The following is a 27,186-nucleotide window of genomic DNA, read 5'->3' as shown; positions in this document are numbered from 1 at the left end:
TTTTGGTTCTAAAATATCGTTCTTTAATCAAATGTATAAAAATAGTGAATAAACCTCTAAACTGGATTATTAACCTCGACTCCAAGTTTGAAATAGAACAGGGTCAAGGTTCGGGAAAACCTCTCAGGTAGAATTGGTACCTGGAGTAAGACGGATAGAATGGTTTGAAGGAGTATAGCTATAAAGGGGAGAATCTAAGATAACCTAGTGGAATGTACCGAATTGTTCTCCGTACAACAGAATATACATAGAACATTTAAAGTGTACTTATCAGTACAATTACATCAGGTTGGTCCTAGTACAATAACCGGAGTTTACATACATGCAAATATTTTATAAAAGCACAAGAATACATAGTTATCTGCTAACAAAGTGTAGATTATTGATAAATGAGTCGATATTATTAAATCAGAAGTATTTTTAAAATTCATATATATACGGCAACATGCCTTTTAGGAGAGAGAGAGGCGGGAGAAATATATATATTTTTATATAATCAGATCTTTATCATTTAAACTAAAATATTTAAAAATAGTAATTTTTGACGAGATTTTTCAAGTGCGCTTTTTTTTAGTAAATTCTTCCAATACTAGATTAATAGTTTCTAAAATATTAACAAATTATACAATTTAGAAAATTGAATGTGAAAAACCCTAAATTCGACCAAGACAAATTTCTTTATTTAAAAATTGAGCTACGAGGCGGGATTCGATGTAAATTTTTTTTTCATTACAAATCACATATTTCATCACACAAAGAAATCATCGGAAAAATGCGAGTTAACAATATATAAATCTGCCAATTTTCAAAATTTTCAACTTAAACTAATCCTGACTTTGATAATATAATCTTGGTGACCGAAGCACTAGTTTAGTTTTTAACCTCTACTGCAATGATGATTATCAGAATCGCTGAAAATATAAAAAAATTCAAGAGAAAAAAAAGAAACACGGCCAAAAGGAAATAAAGGCAATAAAGTTTGAAAGAAAATTAAATAAAACCGCTGAAAGTTAATGAGAAAATGATTTTAAGTGAAAAAACGGAAATTATTGAAAGTACAATTGAGAATGGAATTTAAATACAAGGGAGAAAGGATTGAAAGTACAAGGGAGAAAGGATTGAAATTTCCGTAGGTGAACCTGCGGAAGGATCATTAAAGGTTTGGTTCCGTGCCTCTGGCGCAGACCGAATGCTTTGGCAAACCAAGTCGGGTAGGAGAAAGGATTGAAAGTACAAGGGAGAAAGGATTGAAAGTACAAGGGAGAAAGGATTTAAAGTACAAGGGAGAAAGGATTTAAAGTACAGGGGAGAAAGAATTGAAAGTACAAGGGAGAAAGGATTTAAAGTACAGGGGATAAAGATTGAAAGTACAAGGCAGAGAGGATTTAAAGTAAAAGGGAGAAAGAATTTAAAGTACAAGGGAGAGAGGATTTAAAGTACAAGGGATAAAGGATTGAAAGTACAAGGGAGAAAGGATTTAAAGTATAAGGGAGAAAGGATTTAAAGTACCGGGAGAAAGGATTTAAAGTACAAGCTAGAAAGGATTTAAAGTACCAGGGAGAAAGAGTTTAAAGTAAAAGGGAGAGAGGATTTAAAGTACAAGGGAGAAAGGATTGAAAGTGGAGAAAGAATTGAAAGTACAAGGGAGAGAGGATTTAAAGTACAAGAGAGAAAGGATTGAAAGTACAAGGAAGAAAGGATTGAAATTACAAGGGAGAAAGGATTTAAAGTACAAGGGAGAAAGGATTTGAAGTACCGGGAGAAAGGATTTAAAATACAAGCTAGAAAGGATTTAAAGTACCATGGAGAAAGAATTTTAAGTACAAGGGAGAGAGGAGTTAAAGTACAAGGGAGAAAGAATTTAAAGTACAAGGGAGAAAGAATTAAAAGTACAAGGGAGAAAGTATCTAAAGTACCAGTAGACAGATTGAACGTAAAGGATTGAAAGGATCAAACATTAAAAGAGAGAGGATTAAAAGCAAAGATGAAAAAAGTTGAAAAGAAAATACAAGGATAAAAAGAAACAAAATTCCGTTTGTTATTGTTTAACACTGAATATATATAAAAAATAATAGAAAATTGCATCATTAATTACTTACCAAGTATTACAAGGCCAAGAGTTGCAAGTATAATTTTCTTTTTTCTAGCCGAGTTTGCGTATGTGTGAGCCTAGATAAAAATAGTCATTTAATTTTTTTCATTTCTCAGAAGATGTGAAAAAATTAGTTTATTTTAGCGTAGGTATATAAATGCGGTAAAAACAAACTATGCTTATTGTAGAGAAATGCAGCGTTGATTTAAGATTTTAAAAATGTCAAAGGGCATCTATTATAACCTGACCGTATACATCTTGTTTTGGGGGGCTAATATAAGTAAACATTCTCTTCTCGCTCACTGGGGCAAAAATTGCTATTTTTTTGCTTAAAACTGTGATTTAATGCGATTTCCTCCTAAAATATAATATTTTGTACATGTCTGCTGATGTTGATGAAGGTTATTATCTAAAATCAGATAGATAGATAGATTTAGATAATTTTAAATCGCATTGCACGCAAAACTCTGTTGTTTCTGGTAAAAATTGAATTTCTCTCTTCCTTCAAAAACATTTTTTAAGTAGATCAACATCAGCAGGCATGTACAAAATATTATATTTTAAGAGAAAATCGCAGGACATTTTGCCGGAGGATATAAAGGTGGGGCTATGAAGCGCTGCGGGTGAGCGCGTTGCCGAAACTCTATGTTTGTGAGTAAATTCCAGGATGAAGGCTTTACGGGTTTGGCTTGCCTTTCCCCACTCGGCTCAGTTACCTTTCCATAAATAAGTTTTAAAAGATTTACAGGGTACTGTATTCACTGTATTGGCTTAGTTAGAAATATCTCAAAATTAAAAATTGTCAGTTTTTTAACCTGACCTGCCAAAAAAAAAAAAAAAACCTGAGAGGAAACTGATAAACCTGTACTAGTGGCGGACTCGATATTCTACCCAGGACTAAGCTGATCAGTTTCCTGATGAACCTGTACTAGTGGCGTTCAGTTCCCTGATGAACCTGTACTTGTGGTGGACTCTATTTTCTACCCAGGACTAAGTTAATCAGTTCCCTGATGAACCTGTACTAGTAGCGGACTCTATATTCTACCCAGGACTAAGTTAATCAATTCCCTGATGAACCTGTACTAGTGGAGTTCAGTTCCCTGATGAACCTGTACTAGTGGCGTTCAGTTCCCTGAAGAACCTGTACTAGTGGCGTTCAGTTCCCTGATGAACCTGTACTAGTGGCGGACTCTATATTCTACCTGACTAAGCTGATCAGTTCCCTGATGAACCTGTACAGTGGCGGACTCTATATTAGATTCTATACTATCAACAATATCTCCTTGCTCATGTACCATAGTTGCCAGATCCTAAAATATTTTAGCAGTGTAAAAGTATTAATATTAGAGAGGCTACAACTCATTAAGAAAATATTTGAAATCTTTTATTTGAGCTGTGACCCAGGGGAAAAAAGAATCCTACCTTAAAAATTGTGTTTACATCGACGATGTCTGATTCTAGTTGTCTAATCGCACGCTCTCTATCTTGTAGCGCGTTCAGGTCAACCTCTTCCTGAACACGTTAAATTTTTTAATATTAAGAAAAATTTAATTACTTTATTAGTTGTATGGAATATAAGAGAAACTTCCCAAAAATAATTTGTACATCAGTTTCTGGGAGAAATGTAAACAAAACTTATACTGAGCAGCAATGGTAACATTCCTCTCAGAAATTGTAGTATACTTTATATTGTGGAAGTTTCTGGTTTATTTTTTGATTTGTTGGGAGAAACCTTTTATCAAAACCAACCCTTAAATTATTAGTTTCTTTTCCGACCTGCATCATAGCTTGAGTTCTGAACTGTGTTGTATTGGTTTCTCCGGGTCCTGGTAGATGATAATCCCCTCCACTTTGCCTGTATTAGTATCCAAGTTAGGGGAATTATAGATATATATTTAGGCTAGAATTCATAAATTTGAAATATTATAATTCATAAATAAATGATTCAATGCAAGGTCCAACTATTTCTGGTTGTTTCAATTGGTTGACCTTACAAAGTTTTATAAATACATTTTTTATTTAACAAATAACTAATTGTATTACATAAAACAAAGCACGTAAGTTTGAAAAAAGAATAATGGAGTTGAATTTTAAGGAAAGGAATAGTAAGGGGATAACAGGGGAAAAAGAACCCCACAACTGAATAATCGACTTCACTTTAATATATTACAGAGTGAACTACAAAACTTAAAAATTCAAAAGCAATTCTTGTTTTTACATTGAAATTCATTACATTAATTAAAAATTAAATACTGATAATGAACATTCAAAATTCTTTGTAAGACTACCCCCAAATTCTCAACCTAGTTCTACGTAGCAGCTCGGCAACTGCTGCTCAGATATCCCAATTTTTTTTTCAAAATTAGCCTAAATATGATGAAAGATGAACAAACAAGAAGAAAACGAAGAACAAGAAATATAAAAATGTCAAAATATTTACATCTGATATATAATTATTTAAAGAATATTATTAAAAAAAAAACTACTTAATAAAAATACAGGTCATGCCATATCTTATTCCTGATTTACCAAGTTCATTTTGGTTTTGAGATAGCAGGCGTTTGATTTCAACATTCAGATTTCTTTAATCCTCTTTGAACATGTCCTTGCTTAAAACATTTCCTCTCAAATTAATAAATTTACATGTTTCAAAACCACATCATTTACGTTTTATAATCTATTTTAAGGTCAGATATAAACAAATGAACATATAAATATAAGAAACGGACTTGTTTTGTCACAAGGACTATCCCTATCCCCCTTTTAAGATTTCGTAAGGGGGGGGGTCAAGAAAATATACACCCCTGGATTATTACCTTGCAACAGCTAGATCTGCCTTCTCCCTTTGAGCGGATTCAGTTTGAAGTCTCTGAAAACTGTTTAAAGCTCGAGTAAAATCATCCTGAAGCCTTTCCTTCTGCATCTTCTCACGAGGATCCAAACCCTTCCAGAAATAAAGGATTCAGAACTTCAAATTTATTATATCTATTCCGGCAAATCATTTATTATGTTTTTATTCCTGCTTCTGTACTTTTCTTCGCTTAACCTTTTTTGTTCTTTAATTTGACATTTTTCTTTTTCATTCTTATTCACTTGCTTTCATTCTTCTCATATTATTCTATTTTAATTCTACTCTAGTTTTTCTATTTTATATATATTATACTAAAGGTTGGCCCTTAGTTTTAGTTGCATTCTGCTTTTCTTATTACCTGAACCTCTCCTAGATTCATGAGCTGCTGTGCAGTATCCTTCGCCAACTGACCGGTGTAGTGCTGTAGCTGACGCAGCTGTTGACGCAATGAATCTCCCTGTGTATCTATATGCACAATCATACGCTGCATACTTGACACATTCTGAACCAGTTTCTGTATATTGGTGGCAACCACGCCACTTAACCGTTCAAACTCACTCATTTTTCTGCAATGGAATTTTCACAATTAATACTGTTACAAAGAAAATAAAAGTTGATAGCCATGTCGAATATACCAGTATCGGAAAACTTGTTTTCGATCCTGATAAAAACGTAATTGGCTCCAAGTAAACGATATAAGTACGGAAAGACAGGATAAATATTAAGTGTAGTGAGGTTCACCAGAATTGAGCTTAATATATGTAGCTCTGATAAATATATTTAATATATGATTGATAAATTTATCAGACCTAGTCATTAACAAATTTCACTACCCATTTTTTTCAACCAACCTTCTTCATTCCCATAAGAATTCCCCTCATTCCCAAGAGAATTCTCTTCATTCCCATAAGAATTCTCTTCATTCCCAAAAGAACTCGCTTCATTCTAATAAAACTCTTTTTATTCATTCCCGAAGTAATCCCTTCATTCCCAAACTAATCCCTTCATTCCCAAACTAATCCTTCCCAAACTAATCACTTCATTCCCAAACTAACTAATCCCTTCCTTCCCAAACTAATCTCTTCATTCCCAAACTAATCCCTTCATTCCCAAACTAATCCCTTCATTCCCAAACTAATCACTTCATTCCCAAACTAATCCCTTCATTCCCAAACTAATCTCTTCATTCCCAAACTAATCCCTTCCTTCCCAAACTAATCTCTTCATTCCCGAACAACTCCCCTTATTCCAAAACAACTCCATTCATTCTCAAGCAACTCCATTTATTCTTAAACAACTCCATTTATTATCAAACAACTCCCTTTATTCTCAAACAACTCCCTTTTTTCTAATACAACTTTTCTTTAATATAATTTTTTTACTTCTCCCCTCTCTTCCATTTCTCCTCTTTAGCCAACACCCATTTACAATTACAACCACAGTTACGAGCATGCTAAATAAATAATTTTCAGAAATTTTTAACGATAAAATATTTGACTTTTGAATTCTTGACTTTCTTCGCTGTTCAAACAACTTTCACCTAAATAATTTAACAATTTTTTAATATTTACACAAGTTATATGAAAACTGAAGGCCACCAGAACAAAACAGACTTTTCAGCAAGGGATAAAATGAAGAACAAAGAAATTACGAAAAAAATTTAAAAGAAAAGAAAGCAAAAACTCTTAGAAGAAAGAAGAAGAATGTAATATAAAAAAGGGTGGGGGGAGTAGTGGGCTGGAGGAGAAGGATTTTATTAAGGATGAGAAGGAGAGAAACCTACCTTTACTGCTTCATAAGATCCTTCCTCCCTTCCCTGGACCAGGAAACACTCCAGCTCCAATCCTGGTCGGAAGAATCTTCTCTTCTCATGTCCAGGAACATTACTCCGGTGGAAGAATATCCGTCCCAGCTTATACGCTGCTCCCCGTCCTCTAAAATACAGCAAATTAAAGGGAGTGTTCGCGAAAAATGAAAGGGGGTATAGGCTTAATGGGATAAAAAAGCGCTTTTGATCGCTACTAATCTTACTTCTAGCTGTTGCGTCTATAAGGAGAAAATTGTTAAAAACGACAAATACCGAAGAACGTAGTGTCCATATAAATTCAGAAAGATGCAACATACGACTTAGACCGTAAAAAAATCTATTTAATTTTTAATTTAATTTTAATTTTGATTTTATTTTTTAAAATAATATTTAGCTTACAACTTGTTTTCGAACATTCCTGGAAAATATTAAAATGTCGTCTTCATTACCAAAAATCCTCGAAACAGGAATACATGCTTTTATAAGTAACTCTCAGATCATAACAATTAAAACATATTATGAAAAATCAACTATATACAAATGTGGCGAAAGAAAATCGATGACTACAGGTTGTAATATCTGAATGATTTGTTTGAAATTAAATAGATTTTTTTACGGTCTAAGTCGTATGTTGCATCTTTCTGAATTTGTATGGACACTACGTTCTTCGGTATGAGACGTCTTTAACAATTTTCTCCTTACAGACGCAACAGATAGAAGTAAGATTAGTAGCGATCAAAAGCACTTTTTTATCGCATTAAGCCTATACCCCCTTTCATTTTTCGCGAACACTCCCTTTAAGAATATAAGAAAATGGGGTTTTATGTATTACATTCAAGTTGTGTAGAAATGGCTTCTACTGTACTGCATACTGTAGAAATTAATACAGCTTTTATTTACAACTATGATGATCCCAGAATATTAAATTGAAACCGTTTATCGTTGATTTCTTGGACCAATCAAGTTTAATTATTTCTACATCTTAATTCTATTGTTTTTCTATCTAAAAATTTATACAAGTGATTACTGCTGAGACGGTATGAGACGTCTTTAACAATTTTCTCCTTAAAGACGCAACAGATAGAAGTAATATTAGTAGCGACCAAAAGCGCTTTTATCGTATTAAGCCTATACCCCCTTTCATTTTTCGCGAACACTTCCTTTAAAGATACAGTTCACTACATTCAATTCAAGAGTTCTTTCATTAGCAGCAAAACCAAGAACCGACAGACATGGACTAAGATAGGATTAAATTAGAAAAACTTGCAAGAAAACTAGAATTTACTGTTATCAAGAAAATACTGTGTTGTGGCAAATAGATTTTTCAAACAAACCTGATAAATCCGTAAGTTCCTTTCCATTCTCCGACCTTGCCCTTTACTACAACCTCAGTTCCCACAAACTTCTCCTCAGCATCCTTCTTCTGTTTCGCCAGCTTTCCTTTCTTCTTTTTCTCTTTCTCCTTCTCCTTCATCCTTTGCTCGGCTACAGCAGCCTCTTCTTCCTTCTTCTCAGCCTCTAAGGCCGCGACCTCGGTTGCAACAACAGATCTTTCATCGTGATCGAAGTCGAATATTTTAATGATGTTGCCAAGTTCCATGAGAATTCCGAATGATGTCGGACTAATAAAGAAGAGTGGACGCTTGCAAGGATCAAAAGTTTCTACAATGGTTGAGTTTAGAATATCTGAGAACTTGAACTTAGGATCGAAATGCGTGTGACTAAGTTCGTTATATTTGGTTTGGCCTAGCTGGAACGGTTCACTGCCCATGGTAAGGATGGGACAGGAACTTTGAGATTTAAGACTGAGAGCGCAAACTTCGTGGAAACATTCTACCTCATCTATAATCATCTCCTGGGGTAGATAAACCCTACGGTTAAAGTATAGTACCCCGTTCTTCAATTTAGCTGTGCTCAAGCACTCCGAGGTTAGTTTGTAGCTATCACTGACCGATCCGGAGAAAATAAGTCCCGGCTTTACCGTCTCTTGATCGGGGTTGTAAGAGTACAGCTGAAACTTGGAGTTATCCGATCGTAGGAGAGCAAATTCGTGAATTCCTGGACTTGAGTCAAACATTCCGGACCAGGGTCCGTAGCTCTCTGTTCCCACGTTCATCTCGGCGAAGGGGAGTGTGTAGATCGGTTCCCCTGAGTCCGTGCTGAAGAAGATGATGGAGTTGGTGGTACTGTTTACGAGGATGGCTCTGTTCTCCTTGAACCCGGCCAGCCGAACCTCCTCCTCCAACCAATCAATATTCAAAACAAGTTCTCCGCTTGTCCCATCATATACGTTCAGAACAGATTCAACCTTAAACGGATTCTGAACACAGACAACAATCTTATTCTCGCTGTGGAATATCGTTGATTTCTGATTAGAGCTATTCTTCTGATCGTAGGTCGTCTCGGCGAAGAATTCGTCGACTAGCGGGTCCTTCAGCATGATGTCGACCTGGCTGTCGTCGCTAGAAAACGCATGCGACCAGATCTTAATTCTTGAAGATTTATGGATTGTATCACAATACAACAATGAGATTCTGTCCTTAGTCAGGCAAAAGGTTTTCCTCCAACCGGTTTTACCGAGGCGACGTATTGCGAAGTTTGCGAGGTCTATCTGGAAGAAACTGTAGCTGAGCCCAGTTTTGATCACGTGGCGAACTTTTCCCGTGCTTCCATCACACACCGTTAGGTTTAGAAAGAACTCTCCATCGTCGGAATAATGATCTAAAATGAGAAATTAAATAAAAATTTACCAAAAATCCTATATTGATTCCGGATCTAGGTACTAAAAAATAGAAAAAAATCTTTGCCTGTAAAAAATCTCATTTTAGGAACTCCCAATTGTTGCAATTTATTAAATAAAAAAGGAAAAATGAAGAATGATTCCTGAAAAAAAATGCATTAAAAAATTAAGAAACTACTTTAACTATTCTGATTTTTTTTCAGGATAGATCCGAATCAGAAAGACAGAAATAAATTTGTTTGCCCACCTACAATAGCGAGAAGATTGCAATCGTCCATGCAGACGATAATATTTCCAGTTTGGCAGGTTGTCAGATGACTGGTGTGTTTCATCTTAAACTCCGTTGTAACATCCCGGATAGTGTACATCCCCTTCTCTACCTTCTGGTAAAGGGAGACCTCCGAAGGACCAGGCAAGGAGGAAATATCGTCGGAGGGATTCAGAAAGGAATCTAGTTGTCGGAGGCGGGCAAACTTCTGCCCGACTAAAGCCCAGTGTTTGATCCAGAGTACACGGATTAGTTTGACCATGCTCCCTAAATCAACATCAACATCAACATCAACATCAACATCAACATCAACATCAACATCAACATCAACATCAACATCAACATCAACATCAACATCAACATCAACATCAAAATCAAAATCAAACAAATCAAAATCATAAAATGTGAGGATTAGCTTACAACCTCAGGTTTCAAGAAAAAAGAATCTAAAATACAAAAAAAAGAAATTCAACACAAACAACCTATAAATAACCTATGAATAACTAAATTTTTCATAATAAAACATAAAAATAATGTATTCTCATCTTACCATCAGATTCAAGTTCTTGAATAGGAATTAAGTGTTGTTGAGGGAAAACAGTGTTCTTGAATAATATCTCAAACAGAGAGATAAATAGGTTTCCTACAGCTCCGTACAGTTCAGCTATTCGCTCCTTAAACGAGAAAATTTATATAAAATTATCAAAATTATAAAATTTGAAACTTTAAGGCTTTTTTAACAATATTCATTCCCTTTCCTCTTTTTAACCTTGTTTTTATCATATATTTTAACTTTTGAGGGAAAATTTAAACCTATTTTAAGACTTTTTGTAAACTGTAAACTGTTCATTATTGATTAAGATATTAACAAGATAAATATTTATGGTGTAATTTAATTAGCAAGTTTTATAATTCACATCTTCAATCTTTATGATGTAAATTAATTTAATTTACAAGTTTCATAATTTATATCTTAAATCTTTATGGTGTAATTTAATCAAAAATGTTTCAAATTTAAATCTTCCATTTAAATGGGGTAATTTAAAATCTTCAATCTTTATGGTGTTATTATATTTAAAAGTTCTATGATTTACATCTTCAAACTTTCTGGTGTTACATTTATGGTGTAATTTAATCTACCTGTTCTGCGTGCCAAGGTCCATAATATGACCGACTCGACCTCTGACCGGCCCGATAGTATTGAGTATCTTCCAGCTCTTCCAGAAAAGGATCAAAGCTGTCACCACTAGAGAATACGGGTTCAAGGTTGATTGCAAAACTATTTCTTTTTCAGTGGCTGACATGTTTTAACACTATCAACATAACAAACAAACAAACACCCAAACAAACAATCAAACATTTGATTTTTAAAACGGGGGGAGGGGTCTTGATGAGAATAAACACCTATACAAATCCTGAAAAGAAAAAAATAAACCTACTTGGAATATCCATTCTGAGTATGTTTCCAGATCTTCTCCCAGAGTTCCTGTGGAAGCCTGGCAGCAGTGGCGGGGGGCAAAGTGTCCATGAACACCTGGAACACGACACGGAACACATACTTCTTCATCCGGAGCAGGGTTCGCAGGAACACATCGAACTGTTTGTCGTTCTCGAATATTTTCTGATAAATCTTCACGCTCTGGCAGAACTTTTTCTTAGTTAGAGATTCGTTTGGTGTAAACGTGGTTGGGCTAGAGTAGCTGAAAATGTCCTCATCCTCATAGTCGGACTGATTATAGTCCTCTCCTTCAACCAGCTTCTCTCCGGTGTTCTGAACCGAGTTCTTAATCTCCGTCCTGAGATGAGCGGTGTAGGGATGCTGGCAGCGTTTTCTCCAAACCCTGACAAGGAGTTCCAGTTCCTCCAGGAGCCGGTAAAGATCTTCGTAGCACTCAACCTTGCAAGGATTCTTCAGTCCCGTTCTAAACACGGAGAAAACATTTTTTACAACATTTTTGGATCTTTTTCTATTTAAGTCAACTTCTCCTACCCCTTCCCGCCACCTCTTCCTATCCCCTTCCCGCCACCTCTTCCTATCCCCTTCCCGCCACCTCTTCCTATCCCCTTCCCGTCACCTAACACTACCAACGCCAATTATCCTTTTCCCTGTCAATTTACTCCTTTCCTCCTACACAAGTTCCAATACCTACACATTTCATATATCTGCCACCAATCTTCAATTTGTTAACACTTCAGGTTTCTTGTACTAAACTCAATAAGTTTTTTTAAATGTTCTGCGACATCCCCCACTTGATTCCGGGATCCGAATTTAGGAAGACACAACACTCCGGATTAATTCTTAACTAGACGGATCCGCTATTATTCATCTTTAATCTATTTGCCTGAACCAACTCATCCTCTCTTTTTACTTACCCAAAGTGCCCATATGGCTTCCAGGACTTCTTGTGAAATGACAATCTCTTGATAACTGAGCTGTCTTGCAATGTTACAAATATCTTTCTCGAATTGTCGATCTCGAAATCATCGTCGAAGGGGTCGTCTTCGTCGTAATAGTCGTAATCATCGTCGTCGCTGTCGTAAGGATTGTCGAACTGGAAGATAACTCCTTCTCCTCCAAGAATATTGTTGAAAAGATCGTCTGGAAAGTGCGGGGCAGCAAAGTGACCATCGTTAAATTCCAAGTTCGCGTGCATAAAGTCCCTAAAAATCCTTAAGTTAAATTCCTGAAAGCATAAAAATACTGCTAAAAAAATGATGAATTTTACGATAATATGAAAAAATTAACTATTATTGAAAAAGGATTGTGCCAGGAAGAACTTTGAAAAGGAAATGCTAAAACTGGGAAGACTGCTAAAAATATGAAACAAGACAAATAGATCATTAGATAAAGAAAAAATGAAAGCGTGAAAAATCTAGGATGTATAAAAAGCTTCAGCTAAAACAACTATAACTATAAAACTATATAAAATTACCTCATATCATCATCAAAATCCACGTCAAACATCGTACCATTTGTTTACACTCTGAAACACGAGAAATATTTAGTTTTCAGAACAATTCAATTATTTAACAATTAACAAATATTATAAAACTTCAGACAGGCGTAATAATAATAATATAAATATCAAGTTAAAATTCATTTAGACATAATTACAAGAAATCTACGTAAAAGATTGTCCAGATTAAAACTTGTTGTAAAATTTAATCGAATTCATTCAATAAAAGAAATGAACTATCACTGGGCTGTAAAAATATTTTGGGCAACCTCTCGTTCAATCATAAAATTAAGATCACAGTTTTTTAAAACAAACTCTCACGCTTCATTCAGGATTTCTTGAACTCAATCCTGTCAACCTTCACCTCCCCGTCCACCAGCTGGTACACATAGGTCACCACGGTCCCGCTCTGTATGTCCATGAGAATAAAGCTCGGTGTGATCTCCGACTCCAGAGCAGAGTAAGCTCCGGTGGCACTGCCAGGATTCACGTAGAACTTTCCCTCCTGCTCATATGCTTCAAACTTATGTGTATGCCCTGTGATCAAGATGTCACAATCCAATTGCCTGAAATATAATAAAAGTAAAATTACCGATTTTATAATCTTGAAGAGAAATGAAAAGAATAAAACGATGTGAAGGTAAGGACTGTCCTATTTATAAGCGACCCTTCACGTAAAGAGGTACATGCCCAATTCACAACGGTACTCTTTATTAATCTGATCAATAATGTGAAGGATATCGTCGTTTTCCAGCTTGACTAGTGTTAAATTCTGATATTTTTGTAAAAAACAACAATTGAAATTGATTTTGTAAAAATATTAAGGATACCGTTGTGTATCGGACATGCTTATAATCCTTCTGTTAGCGCATATAAATGCCGCTCTATTAAACGAGTAACATAAAACCTCAGTTACCCTTTAAACCTTATCCGAATATCAATGAGGAAGTTATTCTCGTTTATCCATCTTAACAAGAGAGATTTTTTCTGGTAATACCATACAGTGCTTAGGATCCGGATCCAAGGGGTTAATACCATACAGTGCTTAGGATCCGGATCCAAGGATCCAAGTATCAACCAAAAAATTTAAAAAAAACTTTTTTACCCCTTAACCCTAATTCTGAACTTTAGAAAAAAGAGAGGTTATAAAAATGTTCTCATTTCTGAATGGTTTATCAAATTTAAGGATAAAAAAAAGCGAAAAAAATAAAACAAAAAATTTGAAATTATTTTTTGTTAAAAAAATTTAGTAAATCTTGCAGAAATGACCTGGATCCGGATTCGGATCCATTTTTTCCAGTGCGGATCCAAGATCCGGATCCGCATCAAAATTAAATGGATCCTAAGCACTGAATTTCCATAACTTGTCTGCTCCATATAACCGCATGTAACTTTTTTAGAGAACCCGGAATTGAAAATTGTCAATTTCTAGATAGAAAAACAAGGATAACTTCATAATTATTTACCCCCACCTGTTAATGACGGCCAGTGACTCTGCATCTCCCCAGGGAACAACCTGATGACCATGACAGACTCCGATCCTAAACTGTCCGACAGTTACAACCTTCTGATCAGGGTAGTTGGAAACCTAAAAGAAAAAATATCAAAATAAAATCTTAAAAACCTTGAAGATTCAAATTAAGCTGAATTAGTAGAATTTTACGATACTAGTTTTTATAATAATAAATAAACCAATTGCTTTGGACAAACCTCATCAAAGTCCCCTTTCACAACGTGAACATCATTCGCCAAAGTTCTTAAATAATCGTAGGATTCCTGAAAAAAATTAATTAATTTGATTTCGGAACAAATGAGTTCGAGGGTTTGGAATTTCTGAAAAAAATATAATTAGTTCAATGGTTAGAAATTAATAGAATAAGTTCATTAGTTTAAAATTCATGAACAATTAACAGAATAAGTTCAATAGTTTAAGATTCCTAAACAATTAATATATTTAGTTCAAAATTTTAGGATTCCTGAACAATTAATATATTTAGTTCAAAAGTTTAGGATTCCTGAACAATTATAAATATATTTAGTTCAAAAGTTTAGGATTCCTGAACAATTGTAAATATATTTAGTTCAAAAGTTTAGGATTCCTGAACAATTAATTTATTTAGATCAAAAGTTTAGGATTCATGAACAATTAATATATTCAGAGCTGAAAACTTTAGAATGGTGGATATCGGGATTAATGCTTAATCCACTCTTTTTCTTAATCTCGAGATTTAATATTGCTTGTTCTCCTCTCATTTTCACTCTCCAGATTAATTATCCGATCAGGATTAAGGATATCCCATTCTAAAGTTTTCAGCTCTGTTTAAATGTTTATGATTTTTAAACAATTAATATTTTCAGTTTAAAAGTTTAGGGTATATTCCTAGAGAACGATTTTTGGACTCCCTCCCTCCTATCAATTTTGTACATGGATCTTATATGTTGGACATGGATATAATTGACCATGTGGCCACAGCGCTCGGCCCCCTAGCCTGTCCTAGCCGCAGCGCTCGGCCCAGAAAGTGTCTTAACCTAACCTAACCCTAAATAATAATAAACAAATACTAAATTGGTCTTGTATAAAATTGATAGGAAGGGGGGGGGGTCCAAAAATCGTTCACCAGGACGGACCCAAGTTTAGGATTCATGAAGATTTAATATATTCAGTTTAAAAGTTTAGGATTCATGAACATTTAATATATTTGAAATTCCTGAAAACTATTAAAAGAAATATTACATTAGCATTTCGAATAAATTTTGTTACGACATCTTCGAAAATCATAAGTGTGAGAAATAATTATTAATCTTTTTAAGTCTAATAATCACCTTTGTGCAAAGGTTACCAGTGCAGAGTATATGCTGTATCCGTCCTGGGACTAATAATTTCTTGAAGAGCGCTGGGAGTGAGCTAGCTCTATGAGGTATGTGGAGATCTCCCAGAACTAGAACTAACATTGTATTTACGTAACAAAATCCTAAAACAGAAAATTCAAAACAAATATTTTTTAAGTTTCACATACAGATGATAAATCGTATTTCGTAAAAACTAAAACGGCGAATTTCAACAAATCGTTTTGTTTCGAACGGGCGTATGAGTCGGCGCGCGCAAACATTGAGAAATACCCCGTAATGTTTTTAAATCAATTTATTTTCATTGATTCATTGATTTACTTTTCTTATTTTGAAAAACAAAGAAAAAACAAAGAATAAAGATATATTTGAAACAATTAACATTGTACATATATTCAACATTCATCATACGTAGGGATGGGGGAGGATATGGAACGTCCCCCTCATTGGAAAAATTTTGTGCGCAACTACAGGGTGTCCCACGATACATGACAGTTGGTGAATAGTTCAGAATGCCTTTTTCCATTACTTGTCAAGTTGTTTGATACCAAAATACTAAAAATAACTATGTATTGAATGTCATGTTTTGTGGGACACCCTGTATTTGGAGACTGGAGAGCTGTGGCCATATGTGTACCGCTTCTGACTCTTCTGACTTGGCTTTTTTTTAAAGAATTGTTATTCAGAAGGAGTCCTGGAGGGTAGCGGTGCAGGTCGTGTAGGAGGAGGTTATAACTTATAGGTATAAGGATAACTAAGGATGAATAAGGAGGAGGCTAGAGGAATAAAGAGGAGGTTATAGAAGGATAAAGAGGAGGGTAGAGGGATAAGGAGGAGGGTATAGAGGGAGGAGGTTATAGAGGGATAAAGAGGAGGTTATGGGATACGGAAGAGGGTAGGGATAAGCTGAGGAGGTTATACAGTGATAAGGAGGAGGGTTGAGGGATAAGGAGGAGGGTATAGAGGAATAAAGAGTAGGGTATAGAGGGATAAGGAGGAGGGTAGAGGGATAAGGAGGAGGGTACTTGTCACGTCAAGGTTTTGAGGGGGGCGGGGAAATAATTATGGCCGCCACCCCTTCCTCCCCTAAATATATATATTGGCCGGTATGAATATGCAAAAAGTAAATATTCTGAATATCCTGGAATATTTGGTTCAGGTTTTTAAACTCTTTTTGCTCTGGGTATAAAAACATGCATAAAACATATTCCTGTGTGAAGTGTGTAAAGAACCACTTTGCCAAATTTGAAATCTTCATACAGAAACAGGGGTGTATACAGGAACAGGGGCGTATATAGGAATTGCTTCCGGGGGCTAAAATATTTTCTTTACAGGGGGCTCAGCTCAGCATCCGTTAGGGTCTTAAAATCCCCTGGAAACCTTAGATTTACTACCCCCCCCCTCCCTCCCCCTGTGTACGCCTTTGCACAGAAATCATAGAAATATGGTTTTGGATACAATTTTTACGCAAGGCAAAATAAAATGAGAAAATTTAGAAATATCAAAATGAATCAGATAGACATTACTTATCCCAATTGTACAGACGTTTTCCTGAAAAGAATCTGTCTTTTCTTTTTCTATTAGTCTATATATAAATTTGTCATGTCTGTCTGTTTGTTTGTATCCAACAAACGTCAAAACGGCTGAATCGCGGGGGCCCAAATTTTGTGTAGAACCTCACGTGACCCCAGGGAAGGTTTATGAATGATCAAAATTTTAAAATTCGTGTTTAAAAGTTTTTTATCTTTGTAAAATTTTAAAATCTTGAAAATCCGCAATTTTTTTTATAAAATCCGCGAAATTTTTTTCTTTGTTTTTCAATGTTGTTATAATGAGAACATGTTCACAATTGAAATATAAGATGGGTGCGAAGCGCCCTAAATGCCTAATAAGCTTACATTTAGAAACAAGCTCTCAGATGGGATTTGTAGAATTCGGTTATAGTTAAACTAACTAATTGCTATAGTTAAATTAAACTATCATTCTGTGCCATCAAGAACAACTTGAACCAACAGCGAAATAAAATTCGTCAGACTGGCTGGACTATATAATAGTTCAAAAACTATTCATAAATCATGACTAATGCTCAGTTTAAGTATCTTCCTTTTTAAGAAAACTAACCCCTTTCCAAACTCTTAACTGGGTAAATTTTATCTAGATTCCCCCGATTTAAAACCTCTATATTAAAACATATCCATACTCTGTCTGTATAAGACTAAAACGTCATAAAAATAAATTGCCGAAAACACTTGAAAATCCCTCTCCCCCTTAAATCCTTTCTCCAATCTGAAAACTTTCTCTTTCTTTATCATATTCTACATTCATCTTTTTCATCATTCCTCGGTAAAATAATCTATATCTATGCTTATTGTTAGTATAGTGTATTTATAGGAAGTGTAAGTATATGAAATGTAACTGAGCCATGTTACACGTATATTGCATGTAAGGTTGAAATTTTATATGCTTTAAATCATATTTATTTCATATAAAAAATGTTTTAAATTTCTAATATGTAATCAATGTTTTGTGCATTGAATCACAACTAATACTAGGCGAGGTTGCATTCTCGTTCACAGTTTAGGAGTTTTTAGGAAAGATAGTTTGGCAGGAAAGTAAAAGTTCGAAATAGGAAGGATAGTTTAGGAGTTAAAAGGAAAGATAGTTTTGCAGGAAAGTAAAAGAGCGAAATAGGAAGGATAGTTTAGGAGTTAGAAGGAAAGATAGTTTGGCAGGAAAGTAAAAGAGCTAAATAGGAAAGATAGTTTAGGAGTTAGAAGGAAAGATAGTTTGTCAGAAAAGTAAAAGAGCGAAATATGAAGGATAGTTTAGGAGTTAGAAGAAAAGATAGTTTGGCAGGAAAGTAAAAGTTCGAAATAGGAAGGATAGCTTAGGAGTTAAAAGGAAAGATAGTTTGTCAGGAAAGTAAAAGAGCAAAATATGAAGGATAGTTTAGGAGTTAGAAGGAAAGATAGTTTGGCAGAAAAGTAAAAGTGCGAAATAGGAAGGATAGTTTAGGAGTTAAAAGGAAAGATAATTTGGCAGGAAAGTAAAAGAGCTAAATAGGAAGGATAGTTTAAGAGTTTTAAGGGAAGATAGTTTGACAGGAAAGTAAACGCAGCGAATTAGGAAGGATAGTTTAGGAGTTAGAAGGAAAGATAGTTTGGCAGGAAAGTAAAAGATCTAAATAGGAAGGATAGTTTAGGAGTTTTAAGGAAAGATAGTTTGGCAGGAAAGTAAAAGAGCGAATTAGGAAGGATAGTTTAGGAGTTAGAAGGAAAGATAGTTTGGCAGGAAAGTAAAAATTTATCTCCCCCCATATCCTTTCTATATTCTAGATTCCCCTGCCTCCCATCAAGTTTTTATAACTTCCGGTTCAGGTTCCAAATGTTTGATTTCTTCTCCAGGTTCTCCTAGAGTATACGGAGAATAGGGAGGATTCGGTTCAACCCAAACTCAGAACTATCAAGAATACGTGAAACAGAGCGGAGAAATTTATAGTGAGCTAAACAGTCTTTGATCAACCAATGCGCTGCTAAGTATTATTTTATCCCACATATTTGTAAATTTATATAATTTATTTACCTTTTTATTTTGTAAGACAGCTTAGTTTTAACATATTAAAGAACATAAAACGCAGGCAATATACGAATAAACGATTAGACACAAAACTAAAATGAGAACCTTATGAAAAGTTAGTAGAATGAGAGAGAAGCGAGTTATGATTAAGGAGTAATAAAGGAAAGTATAATATGGGTTGCTTAAATTTAGTTTACTGTAATGTATGTAATATGTGTATGTATTACGGTAACTATGGGTACCTACAAAGAATAAGACCTAATTAAGATAAAACTCTTTAATATGACGATCTTAAAGGGAGTGACCGACAATGTATGGTAGTTGAACTGAGAAAATAGTATTGTAGAGAAATTTTTTAGGATTCAATTGGACTGAATTTAAAGTTAGAATTGAAAAGAATTAACTAAAAGAAAATGTCCCAAATTCAATCGTTTATAAGTAAATAAGATCTTAAAAGGATTGTCGGTATAATTTCAATGGATCCTCTATTTTCAGACATAAATACAACGACATCTCCATAATGTTTGCTCAGACAAAAGTTCATAAGGTACCGTTGTGAATCGTGGAGTAAATGGAAGTACGTTGACAGTTTCTTGTGACCTAAACATTCGCTCTATAATATAAAGAGCTAAACTTACAAATGCAAAGTACATGCTCTTGAAGTCGTTGTATGGATTTTAAAATACTTTGTGTTTGGGTGATGTTGCATTCCAGGTTCTAATTAAATTCACATTCGTTTGCTTCTATATAGAGATGTGAACGAACGTAATTCTTAGTGAAAGATGGTGGTCTTCAGAAAAATTAACGAAATATGAAAAATAAATTGGATTGTTCGGAACATTAAAAACGAACGAATGTTAACAACAAAACCCAATGATCTAAAATCGTTAATGATAGTTCGCATATTATGGATCAGCCAGATCGTTAATGAACAATTTCTAAATCATTCGTTCTGACAATTGTTCAATTAAATTGTTCGTTCAGTGAGATCAGTCCTGAAAAAAAAACGAATCTTTCGAACTAAATCTTAAAAAAAACTTCAGTTCTTTATTGAACATACTATTTTTTTGATGAAATTATTGAAATAAAGATTAGTTTTTTTTCAGGGCTGATCTCACTGAACGAACAATTTAATTGAACAATTGTTCAGTTAAAAAACTAACGAAATAGCTTGAAAATGAACGATAATTCTGAAAAACCGAAATAGAATGCGACTGAAAAGAAGAACAATCTACGAACAATTTTGAAAAAAGCCAAAAGCGCCCATTTCTACTTATACACACCTAGCCAGACGGTCTGGTGCCTCGGATAACAAAATAAAATTCGTCACAGAAACAAAACAAAAAAATATATTTTTATAAAATCTTTTAAATCGTATCCCGATAGAAATGATAGATTTTCTGTAATTTTGCACTTAATATGTGAAAAATATTTACTTAAAGTGCGTTAATATTGTGTTTTGATAAATAAAGATGGAGAATGTTGGATAAAACACGTTTTTTCTACTTTATTTGCGCGGCATTGTATGCTAAACTTCTATAAAGGAAGGAAGGTAGGTAGGTAGGTAGGAAGGAATCTATAAAGGTTCTGATTTTAAAAAAAAATCCCTCAACAGAAATTGAATCTTTGAATTTAGTTTTAATATTATAAAGATCCTACTATATTTAATATTTTAAAGATCCTACTATATTTTAACTTGCACGACTTTGCGACCTTGCTTTTGTTTAAAACCCAAGAGTGGAGAGCTCATGTTTTTGGTTGCCTTCAATGATTTTCCCATCGAGTATGTAACTTTAAAAACGAGTTCAAACCAAAATTAAATTAACGTAAGCTTTATGTAAGAAATTGAATTTTTTTTTCACAAACTCAAACTTTCTAATCCCTATACCTTTGCAATCTGTTGGTGTAAATCTTTAATATTTCAAACTTAGCCTTCTTTATCTAACAGAATTCAAGGTTTTAAATATCAAAGGTCCACGACATCGGGTTGCAGAGATATAGAGATTAAAACATCCGAGTTTGTGACAATTCCTTTGTAAATGATTGGAAAGTTTTACATTTTAACCTACTTTATATTCTCCCTACTATTTATGCTTTTAGCCTCTTTTAGTCTGATGTAAATGAACTTATCAATCAAATTCATTTTTTAAACAGAATTCTAGTTTGCACGTGGAGAATTAGAGGATAAAATACACACCTGCAGAAAGCTATATTTGTCTGGGGGAACCCGGATACAGAATTTACATGTTTACATTTTCTAAATCTAAATTCTTTTATATTTTTGAAATGTACTTTGGAATTTAAAAAAAACAGTTTTTGTTTTGTTATTTGAAAATTATTTTTTTCAGTATAAATTTTACAGTTTATTTTTTCAAGTGTATCTTTTTTATGAGCACCTTTTTTTTGCAATAAGTTGCATAAAATATTCCAAGTCTGGAAGAATTTAACAATTACCTATTGTAGACGGAAGGTAGACTGAATAAACGATTTATCAAGGGTCAAATCTTCCCAGGCCGGGACAAGGTGCGAAAGGTTGGGTTGGACGGGTGAAGGAAGAGTAAAGAACGGAGTAATATAAAATCTGCTCCTCAGTTCTACTTCAAGCCCGGCGCTTGAGAGACTTGTGAAACCGTCCCGCAGCAAAATACAACTTTAAAATGTCCGAATTTAAAGACTAGGCTCATCTTCTAGTTCAACTTTTAACTGTTACTCAATCTTTCAGCATTTTCTCTTCGATAAAACAATAGTAATTTTATTGCGGATTTACATTTTTTTCGTGTATTTTCAAAATTTTACAAAATTTTTAAAATTTTTGAAGACAACTTTTTGTAATTCTGAGTATCAATAAACCTTTCCTGAGGTCATAAAAGGTCCCACACACAATTTGGGCACGATTAGTTGAAACGTTTTGATGTTTATTGGACACAAACGGACAGACTGGTAGACAAACAAGCAAAGTATAGCTATGTCTGAATATTTCCTTTTATTCCATCTCCGTTTTGAGCTGAGCTATGTATTTACAAACAACATGTACATACGGAAACATATCAACACTAAAGGGACTGTAAGCTTAATTTGAAGTGAACCTCAATGTAAAGATGACAATTTCCGATTCACAACGGTACCATGAAAACCTTTTTCTGGTAAAAAATGTGGAAGATATTGTCGTTTGTTTAGCTTTAAAAGAGTACATTTCTGATAATTCTAATATGTATTTCATTCACACGCGATCTGACAAAGCTTTTAAGGTTACCGTTGTGAATCAGGCAATTGCAATCTTTGTATGGAGGGTCATTTCAAATTACGCTGTCCAGTTCTTTTCATCAAGAATATAATTAAACAAAAGGAATCTAATCAATCAATCAATCACCACAAACTTTAATTATCTAATCTCTATATCCTTGCAAGCTGTTAATATTTCATACTAAAACTAATTAATCTAAGAATTCACAGTTTAAAATATCATAAAATATCAATTAGATTTGTGGGTAATATCATTTGATCCTACCCAACTTATCCTTTTCTTCTTCCGCCTCCCTTAGCCTTCAACATATNCGGCAAAATTTTTTGTTCCTAATTATTAATTTTTTTGTTCCTAAAAAATCTTGCCCCCCCCCCTCACTTAAATCCTGTATCCGCCCCTGCTTATACCCTTCAACATATCTCTTATTCTTCTTATTTCTCTTTTAGCCTTCAACATATCTCTTATTCTACTTATTTCTCTTTTAGCCTTCAACAGCTCTTATTCTTCTTATTTTTCTTATAGCCTTCAACATATCTCTTATTATTCTTATTTTTCTTTTAGCCTTCAACATATCTCTTATTATTCTTATTTCTCTTTTAGCCTTCAACATATCTCTGATTATTCTTATTTCTCTTATTTCAATTCCATATTTTCATTCTTCATTCCTGCCGTGAATATCAATCAGGATTTTAACAATTACCTTTTAAAAACTGAAACTGAAGCTAGAAACTAATCCTTTGTAGGTTTGAAATATTTTTGTTCCTGGCTTCAAAAATCAGGCTTTCGTCACTTCTTTTTATGAACAATTAGAAAAAAATACGTACTTTCTATACTGCTTGGCATTTTCGAAAATAAGACATTAAAATAATTCAATAATAGATTTAAGAAATGGTATTGGTACTTATATTTATGTTAATAGTAAATTAAATAGGTACTTGGAGATTAGAAGTGAAGATAAAAAAATAAGATATCAGAAGAAAATTAGTGATCATAAGAAAAAATAGGAATTTAGAAGAAAAAATAGGAATTAAGAAGAAAAAATAGGAATAAGAAGAAAAAATAGGAATCAGGAAAAGGGTTAAGAAGAAAGAAAAGGGATCAGAAATAAGAAATGGAGAAAGAATGGGGATCAGAATAAAATTGATCGGATGGAAGAAAGGGGATAACAAGGGGGGATCGAAAAAAAGAAAGTTATCAGAAGAATAAGAGGATGATAAGCAGAAAGGTATCGTAAGGCACGTTTAAATTAAACTTTAACAGAGATTTAATAAAAAAGGAACTAAACTATCGCCACTGAGCTATATCCCNAGGAGCAACATGGTTTCAAACTTACTCCGGCCTATCCTAGTATTACAGGGGAGGAGAAGCAATATTGTTTCAAACTTACTTCGGCCCATCCAAGTATTACAGGGAAGGAGGAGCAACATGGTTTCCAACTTACTCCGGCCTATTCTAGCATTACAGGGGAGGAGGAGCCACATAACATATTATCCTAGTTTTACAGGGTAGGACCTGAGTACTCCGTCCTATCCTAGTTTTACAGGGGAGGAGGAGCAGCATAGTTTCAAACCTACTTCGTCCTATTCTAGTTTTACAGGGAAGGCTTAAACCAACTCCGTCCTATCCTAGTATTACAGGGGAGGAGGAGAAACAGGGTTTCAAACTCACTCCGTCCTATCCTAGTTTTACAGGGTAGGAGGAGCAAATACATTGTTTCAAACTTACTCCGTCCTATCCTAGTATTTCATGGGAGTAGGAGAAACATGGTTTCAAACTTACCCCGTCCTTTCTTAGTATTACAAGGGAGTAGGGGAAACATGGTTTCAAATTTAAAATTCGGTGATGGACAAAACCTCTGTAGAGTAAAAACGGTCTGGGTTGACCCTCGTCAGTTCTTGAGATTGTTTCTGTCACAAAGGTTAAAAACAAACCTTACTCCGTCCTATCCTAGTATTACATGAGAGTAGGGGAAACATGGTTTCAAACTAACTCCGTCCTATCCTTCCTAGTGTTACAGGGGAGGAGGAGCAACATGGTTTAATAATTACTATGTCCTAACCTAGTATTATCCTAGTATTACAGGGTAAGAGAGTAATAAGTTTCAAACTTACTCCGTTCTATCCTAGTTTAACAGAGTATGAGGAGCAACATGGTTTCAAACTTACTCCGTCCTATCCTAGTATTACAGGGGAGGAGGAGCAACATGGTTTCAAACTTACTCCGTCCTATCCTAGTATTACAGGGGAGGAGGAGTATACATGGTTTCAAACTTACTCCGGCCTATCCTAGTATTACAGGGGAGGAGGAGCAACATGGTTTCAAACTAACTCCGTCCTATCCTAGTTTAACAGGGTAGGAGGAGCAAAATGGTTTCAAACTAACTCCGTCTCCTTTCGTAGACATGGGTTAGTACATATGAACCAGGTAAAGAGGTCTGCTATCCCTTTAAAGTCAGACCGGTCTCACCAGCTGATGCACAATTATCAGAACTGTTGGATCACTGTGCACTTTACTGCTCCATGTCCTTTTTATACTCCATGACACTTTAATGCTTCATAACATGAAACCTCGAGCTCAGTATTGACTTTCTAACATTTAATCCTGTGCAGTGTGCACTGTGCATTCATGCGGTTTGTAAAACAATAGAATTTATTGGGTGGAATAACATTTAAAGAAACGGTGAAAAGAGAAGAAATGCATCCATGGAAAATTTAGGAATGTTAGACTGTTATAATTTCAACAAAAATACAAATGTAAGTTTATTTGATATTTTAGAAGAAAAACTTGGACGTTGTTAAATATGATTTTAATATTTCAATTACATGGATTCCGTTTTAATCATCCAAGAGGCTGATCGTGGTTTTGTTGGTGTATAAAATTATGATCTTCCAAATACTTTATGTTTGCAACCTGATGGTGTATTTTTAAACATGAATTCTGCTCAGCTAAATTAATTTCCCAAAGCTTGAACCTTCAGGTTGCTATGATATAAAAATTAGAAAATTAGAGTTTAAGGCGCAATCAGTTCCTTTCTATTAGTTTTGTTATTTGTCTTTTTTGCTTAAAAATATGTTTTCTTGAAAGACCCACGAAAATAAGACTTCAGAGACGATTTTATCGAATCTATTCGATAATTAGATAATTTTAACTTTCTTTTCTGTTTTTAAATGATTTAGTTTACCATTTCTTGACTTTGTTCAAGGCAGGAACACAAGCTGACCGTTGGATCGCGTTATATTTATGCTTGTGTCTTCATCTCCGAGTTTATAATCCCCATATCATTGCAACCTTAAATCCAGTTAGGATAATCTAAGTATGAATTATCAAAGGTTAACACCATTGCAGGTTGCAAAGATTTAGAGATTTGAATAGAATCTGTAAAATCGTTGAGGAGAAGGTTCATTATTACTGGGTTCCCATGTATTGAATACATATTTGAATACGGGGGATTTAAACAAACATTTCTGATGTTTTAAAATGTACACAGACGACGGATTAAATAAACAGACTTGGGACCAGAGTTCAGAAACTATATTTTCCTCCGCATGTATAGACTGACCGGCATATTTGGGTTGGAGGGCCGGCATATTTACTTGACTCTGGTGTCTTCGGAAATATAGGCCTGGATCTAGCCTAGTTAGATGTTTATATACATAGTTTAATGCATACAGGATTCGCTTGCAATTTTCAGTCTGCAGTTTTTTAGTTTTTTAATATATTAAAAACCAACAAAAAGCCATTGCTGAATTTCTTGTAAATGTGTAAGTGCAAAATACAGACTAAAACATGATATATTTTCAAAGATATCACAAAGTTGCACTTTAAACAGATTCAGAATAATTGGTTATTTTTGCAAGTTGTTCCTTTGGGATATATCGGGATAAAAAATGATTTTTCAAACCTTTTTAGAATATCCATTATTCAAACCTTTATAGAATATCCAGTTATTATTTAAACCTTTTTAGAATATCCATTATTCAAACCTTTTTAGAATATCCATTATTCAAACCTTTATAGAATATCTAGTTATTATTTAACCTTTTTTAGAATATCTAGTTATTATTTAACCTTTTTAGAATATCCAGTTATTATTTAAACCTTTTTAGAATATCCAGTTATTATTTAAACCTTTATAGAATATCAAGTTATTATTTAACCTTTTTTAGAATATCCATTATTCAAACCTTTATAGAATATCCAGTTATTATTTTAACCTTTTTAGAATATCTAGTTATTATTTAAACCTTTTTAGAATATCCATTATTCAAACCTTTATAGAATATCCAGTTATTATTTAAACCTTTTTAGAATATCCAGTTATTATTTAACCTTTTTTAGAATATCTAGTTATTATTTAACCTTTTTTAGAATATCCAGTTATTTTTTAAACCTTTTTAGAATATCAAGTTATTATTTAACCTTTTTTAGAATATCCAGTTATTTTTTTAACCTTTTTAGAATTTCTAGTTATTATTTAAACCTTTTTAGAATATCCATTATTCAAACCTTTATAGAATATCCATTATTCAAACCTTTATATAGAATATCCAGTTATTATTTTAACCTTTATAGAATATCCATTATTCAAACCTTTTCAGAATATCCAGTTTTTATTTAAACCTTTTTAGAATATCCATTNTGTTCTAAACGGTATAAATTTAACGTTTACAGTCTGTTCTAAACGGTATAAATTTAACGTTTACAGTCTGTTCTAAACGGTATAGATTTAACGTTTACAGTCTGCTCTAAACATGATAAATTTAACGTTTTACACATGTATAATTCAAGTTTGAATTGTATTGAA

At 33.9% G+C, this 27,186-nt stretch overlaps 3 protein-coding genes across 9 annotated transcripts; all 3 read right to left on the bottom strand.

Annotated features, from left to right (window-relative positions):
* Positions 1-7: 7 nt before the first annotated feature.
* Positions 8-5,520, bottom strand: LOC111711400 (syntaxin-12). Its single transcript, XM_023485750.1, has 7 exons — positions 5,302-5,520; positions 4,909-5,036; positions 3,869-3,947; positions 3,515-3,604; positions 3,295-3,402; positions 2,100-2,169; positions 8-911 (listed from the first exon to the last, which is right to left on the bottom strand). The coding sequence occupies exons 1-7, from the start codon at positions 5,503-5,505 to the stop codon at positions 871-873; spliced, it is 720 nt and encodes a 239-aa protein (XP_023341518.1). The 5' UTR covers positions 5,506-5,520; the 3' UTR covers positions 8-870.
* LOC111711138 (uncharacterized) lies at positions 5,505-26,813 on the bottom strand. Of its 7 annotated transcripts, none has more exons than XR_002767191.1 (11): positions 26,802-26,813; positions 12,692-12,742; positions 12,132-12,419; positions 11,198-11,680; positions 10,899-11,004; positions 10,309-10,432; positions 9,738-10,025; positions 8,085-9,471; positions 6,727-6,877; positions 6,372-6,483; positions 5,505-5,710 (listed from the first exon to the last, which is right to left on the bottom strand). XR_002767191.1 is itself a non-coding variant. In XM_023485400.1 (10 exons), exons 2-10 carry the CDS (start codon positions 12,721-12,723, stop codon positions 6,469-6,471), a joined length of 2,874 nt encoding a protein of 957 aa, XP_023341168.1. In that variant the 5' UTR covers positions 12,724-12,742; positions 26,802-26,813; the 3' UTR covers positions 6,026-6,468. The 7 variants fall into 7 exon arrangements, 1 of the variants encoding a protein (XP_023341168.1); XR_002767192.1 differs by having other exon boundaries at positions 5,505-5,694; XR_002767193.1 differs by having other exon boundaries at positions 6,384-6,483.
* LOC111711015 (vacuolar protein sorting-associated protein 29) lies at positions 13,044-15,667 on the bottom strand. The gene is made up of 4 exons (XM_023485241.1): positions 15,539-15,667; positions 14,426-14,491; positions 14,188-14,303; positions 13,044-13,281 (listed from the first exon to the last, which is right to left on the bottom strand). The coding sequence occupies exons 1-4, from the start codon at positions 15,665-15,667 to the stop codon at positions 13,044-13,046; spliced, it is 549 nt and encodes a 182-aa protein (XP_023341009.1).
* Positions 26,814-27,186: the final 373 nt, after the last annotated feature.

The sequence above is a fragment of the Eurytemora carolleeae genome, unplaced genomic scaffold, assembly GCF_000591075.1.
Source record: "Eurytemora carolleeae unplaced genomic scaffold, Eaff_2.0 scaffold32, whole genome shotgun sequence".
NCBI classification, from domain to species: domain Eukaryota; kingdom Metazoa; phylum Arthropoda; class Copepoda; order Calanoida; family Temoridae; genus Eurytemora; species Eurytemora carolleeae.
The sequence above is the reverse complement of the archived record's forward strand: the minus strand, read 5'-3'. Positions and strand labels throughout refer to the sequence as shown.

What these genes read in the sequence shown, in the direction of transcription:
- LOC111711400 (XM_023485750.1), bottom strand. Translation starts at nt 5,505, where the DNA reads ATGAGTGAGTTTGAACGGTTAAGTGGCGTGGTTGCCACCAATATACAG. An exon ending in TGAATCTAGGAGAGGTTCAG is followed by an intron (nt 5,037 to 5,301) that starts GTAATAAGAAAA and finishes TATTTCTGGAAG; the next exon opens with GGTTTGGATCCTCGTGAGAA. An exon ending in GAACTCAAGCTATGATGCAG is followed by an intron (nt 3,605 to 3,868) that starts GTCGGAAAAGAA and finishes TAACGTGTTCAG; the next exon opens with GAAGAGGTTGACCTGAACGC.
- LOC111711138 (XM_023485400.1), bottom strand. Translation starts at nt 12,723, where the DNA reads ATGTTTGACGTGGATTTTGATGATGATATGAG. An exon ending in GATTTTGATGATGATATGAG is followed by an intron (nt 12,420 to 12,691) that starts GTAATTTTATAT and finishes AAGGATTTTTAG; the next exon opens with GGACTTTATGCACGCGAACT. An exon ending in GGAACTTACGGATTTATCAG is followed by an intron (nt 6,878 to 8,084) that starts GTTTGTTTGAAA and finishes GCTGTATTTTAG; the next exon opens with AGGACGGGGAGCAGCGTATA.
- LOC111711015 (XM_023485241.1), bottom strand. Translation starts at nt 15,667, where the DNA reads ATGTTAGTTCTAGTTCTGGGAGATCTCCACATACCTCATAGAGCTAGC. An exon ending in CTGGTAACCTTTGCACAAAG is followed by an intron (nt 14,492 to 15,538) that starts GTGATTATTAGA and finishes AATTTTTTTCAG; the next exon opens with GAATCCTACGATTATTTAAG. An exon ending in TCACTGGCCGTCATTAACAG is followed by an intron (nt 13,282 to 14,187) that starts GTGGGGGTAAAT and finishes ATTATATTTCAG; the next exon opens with GCAATTGGATTGTGACATCT.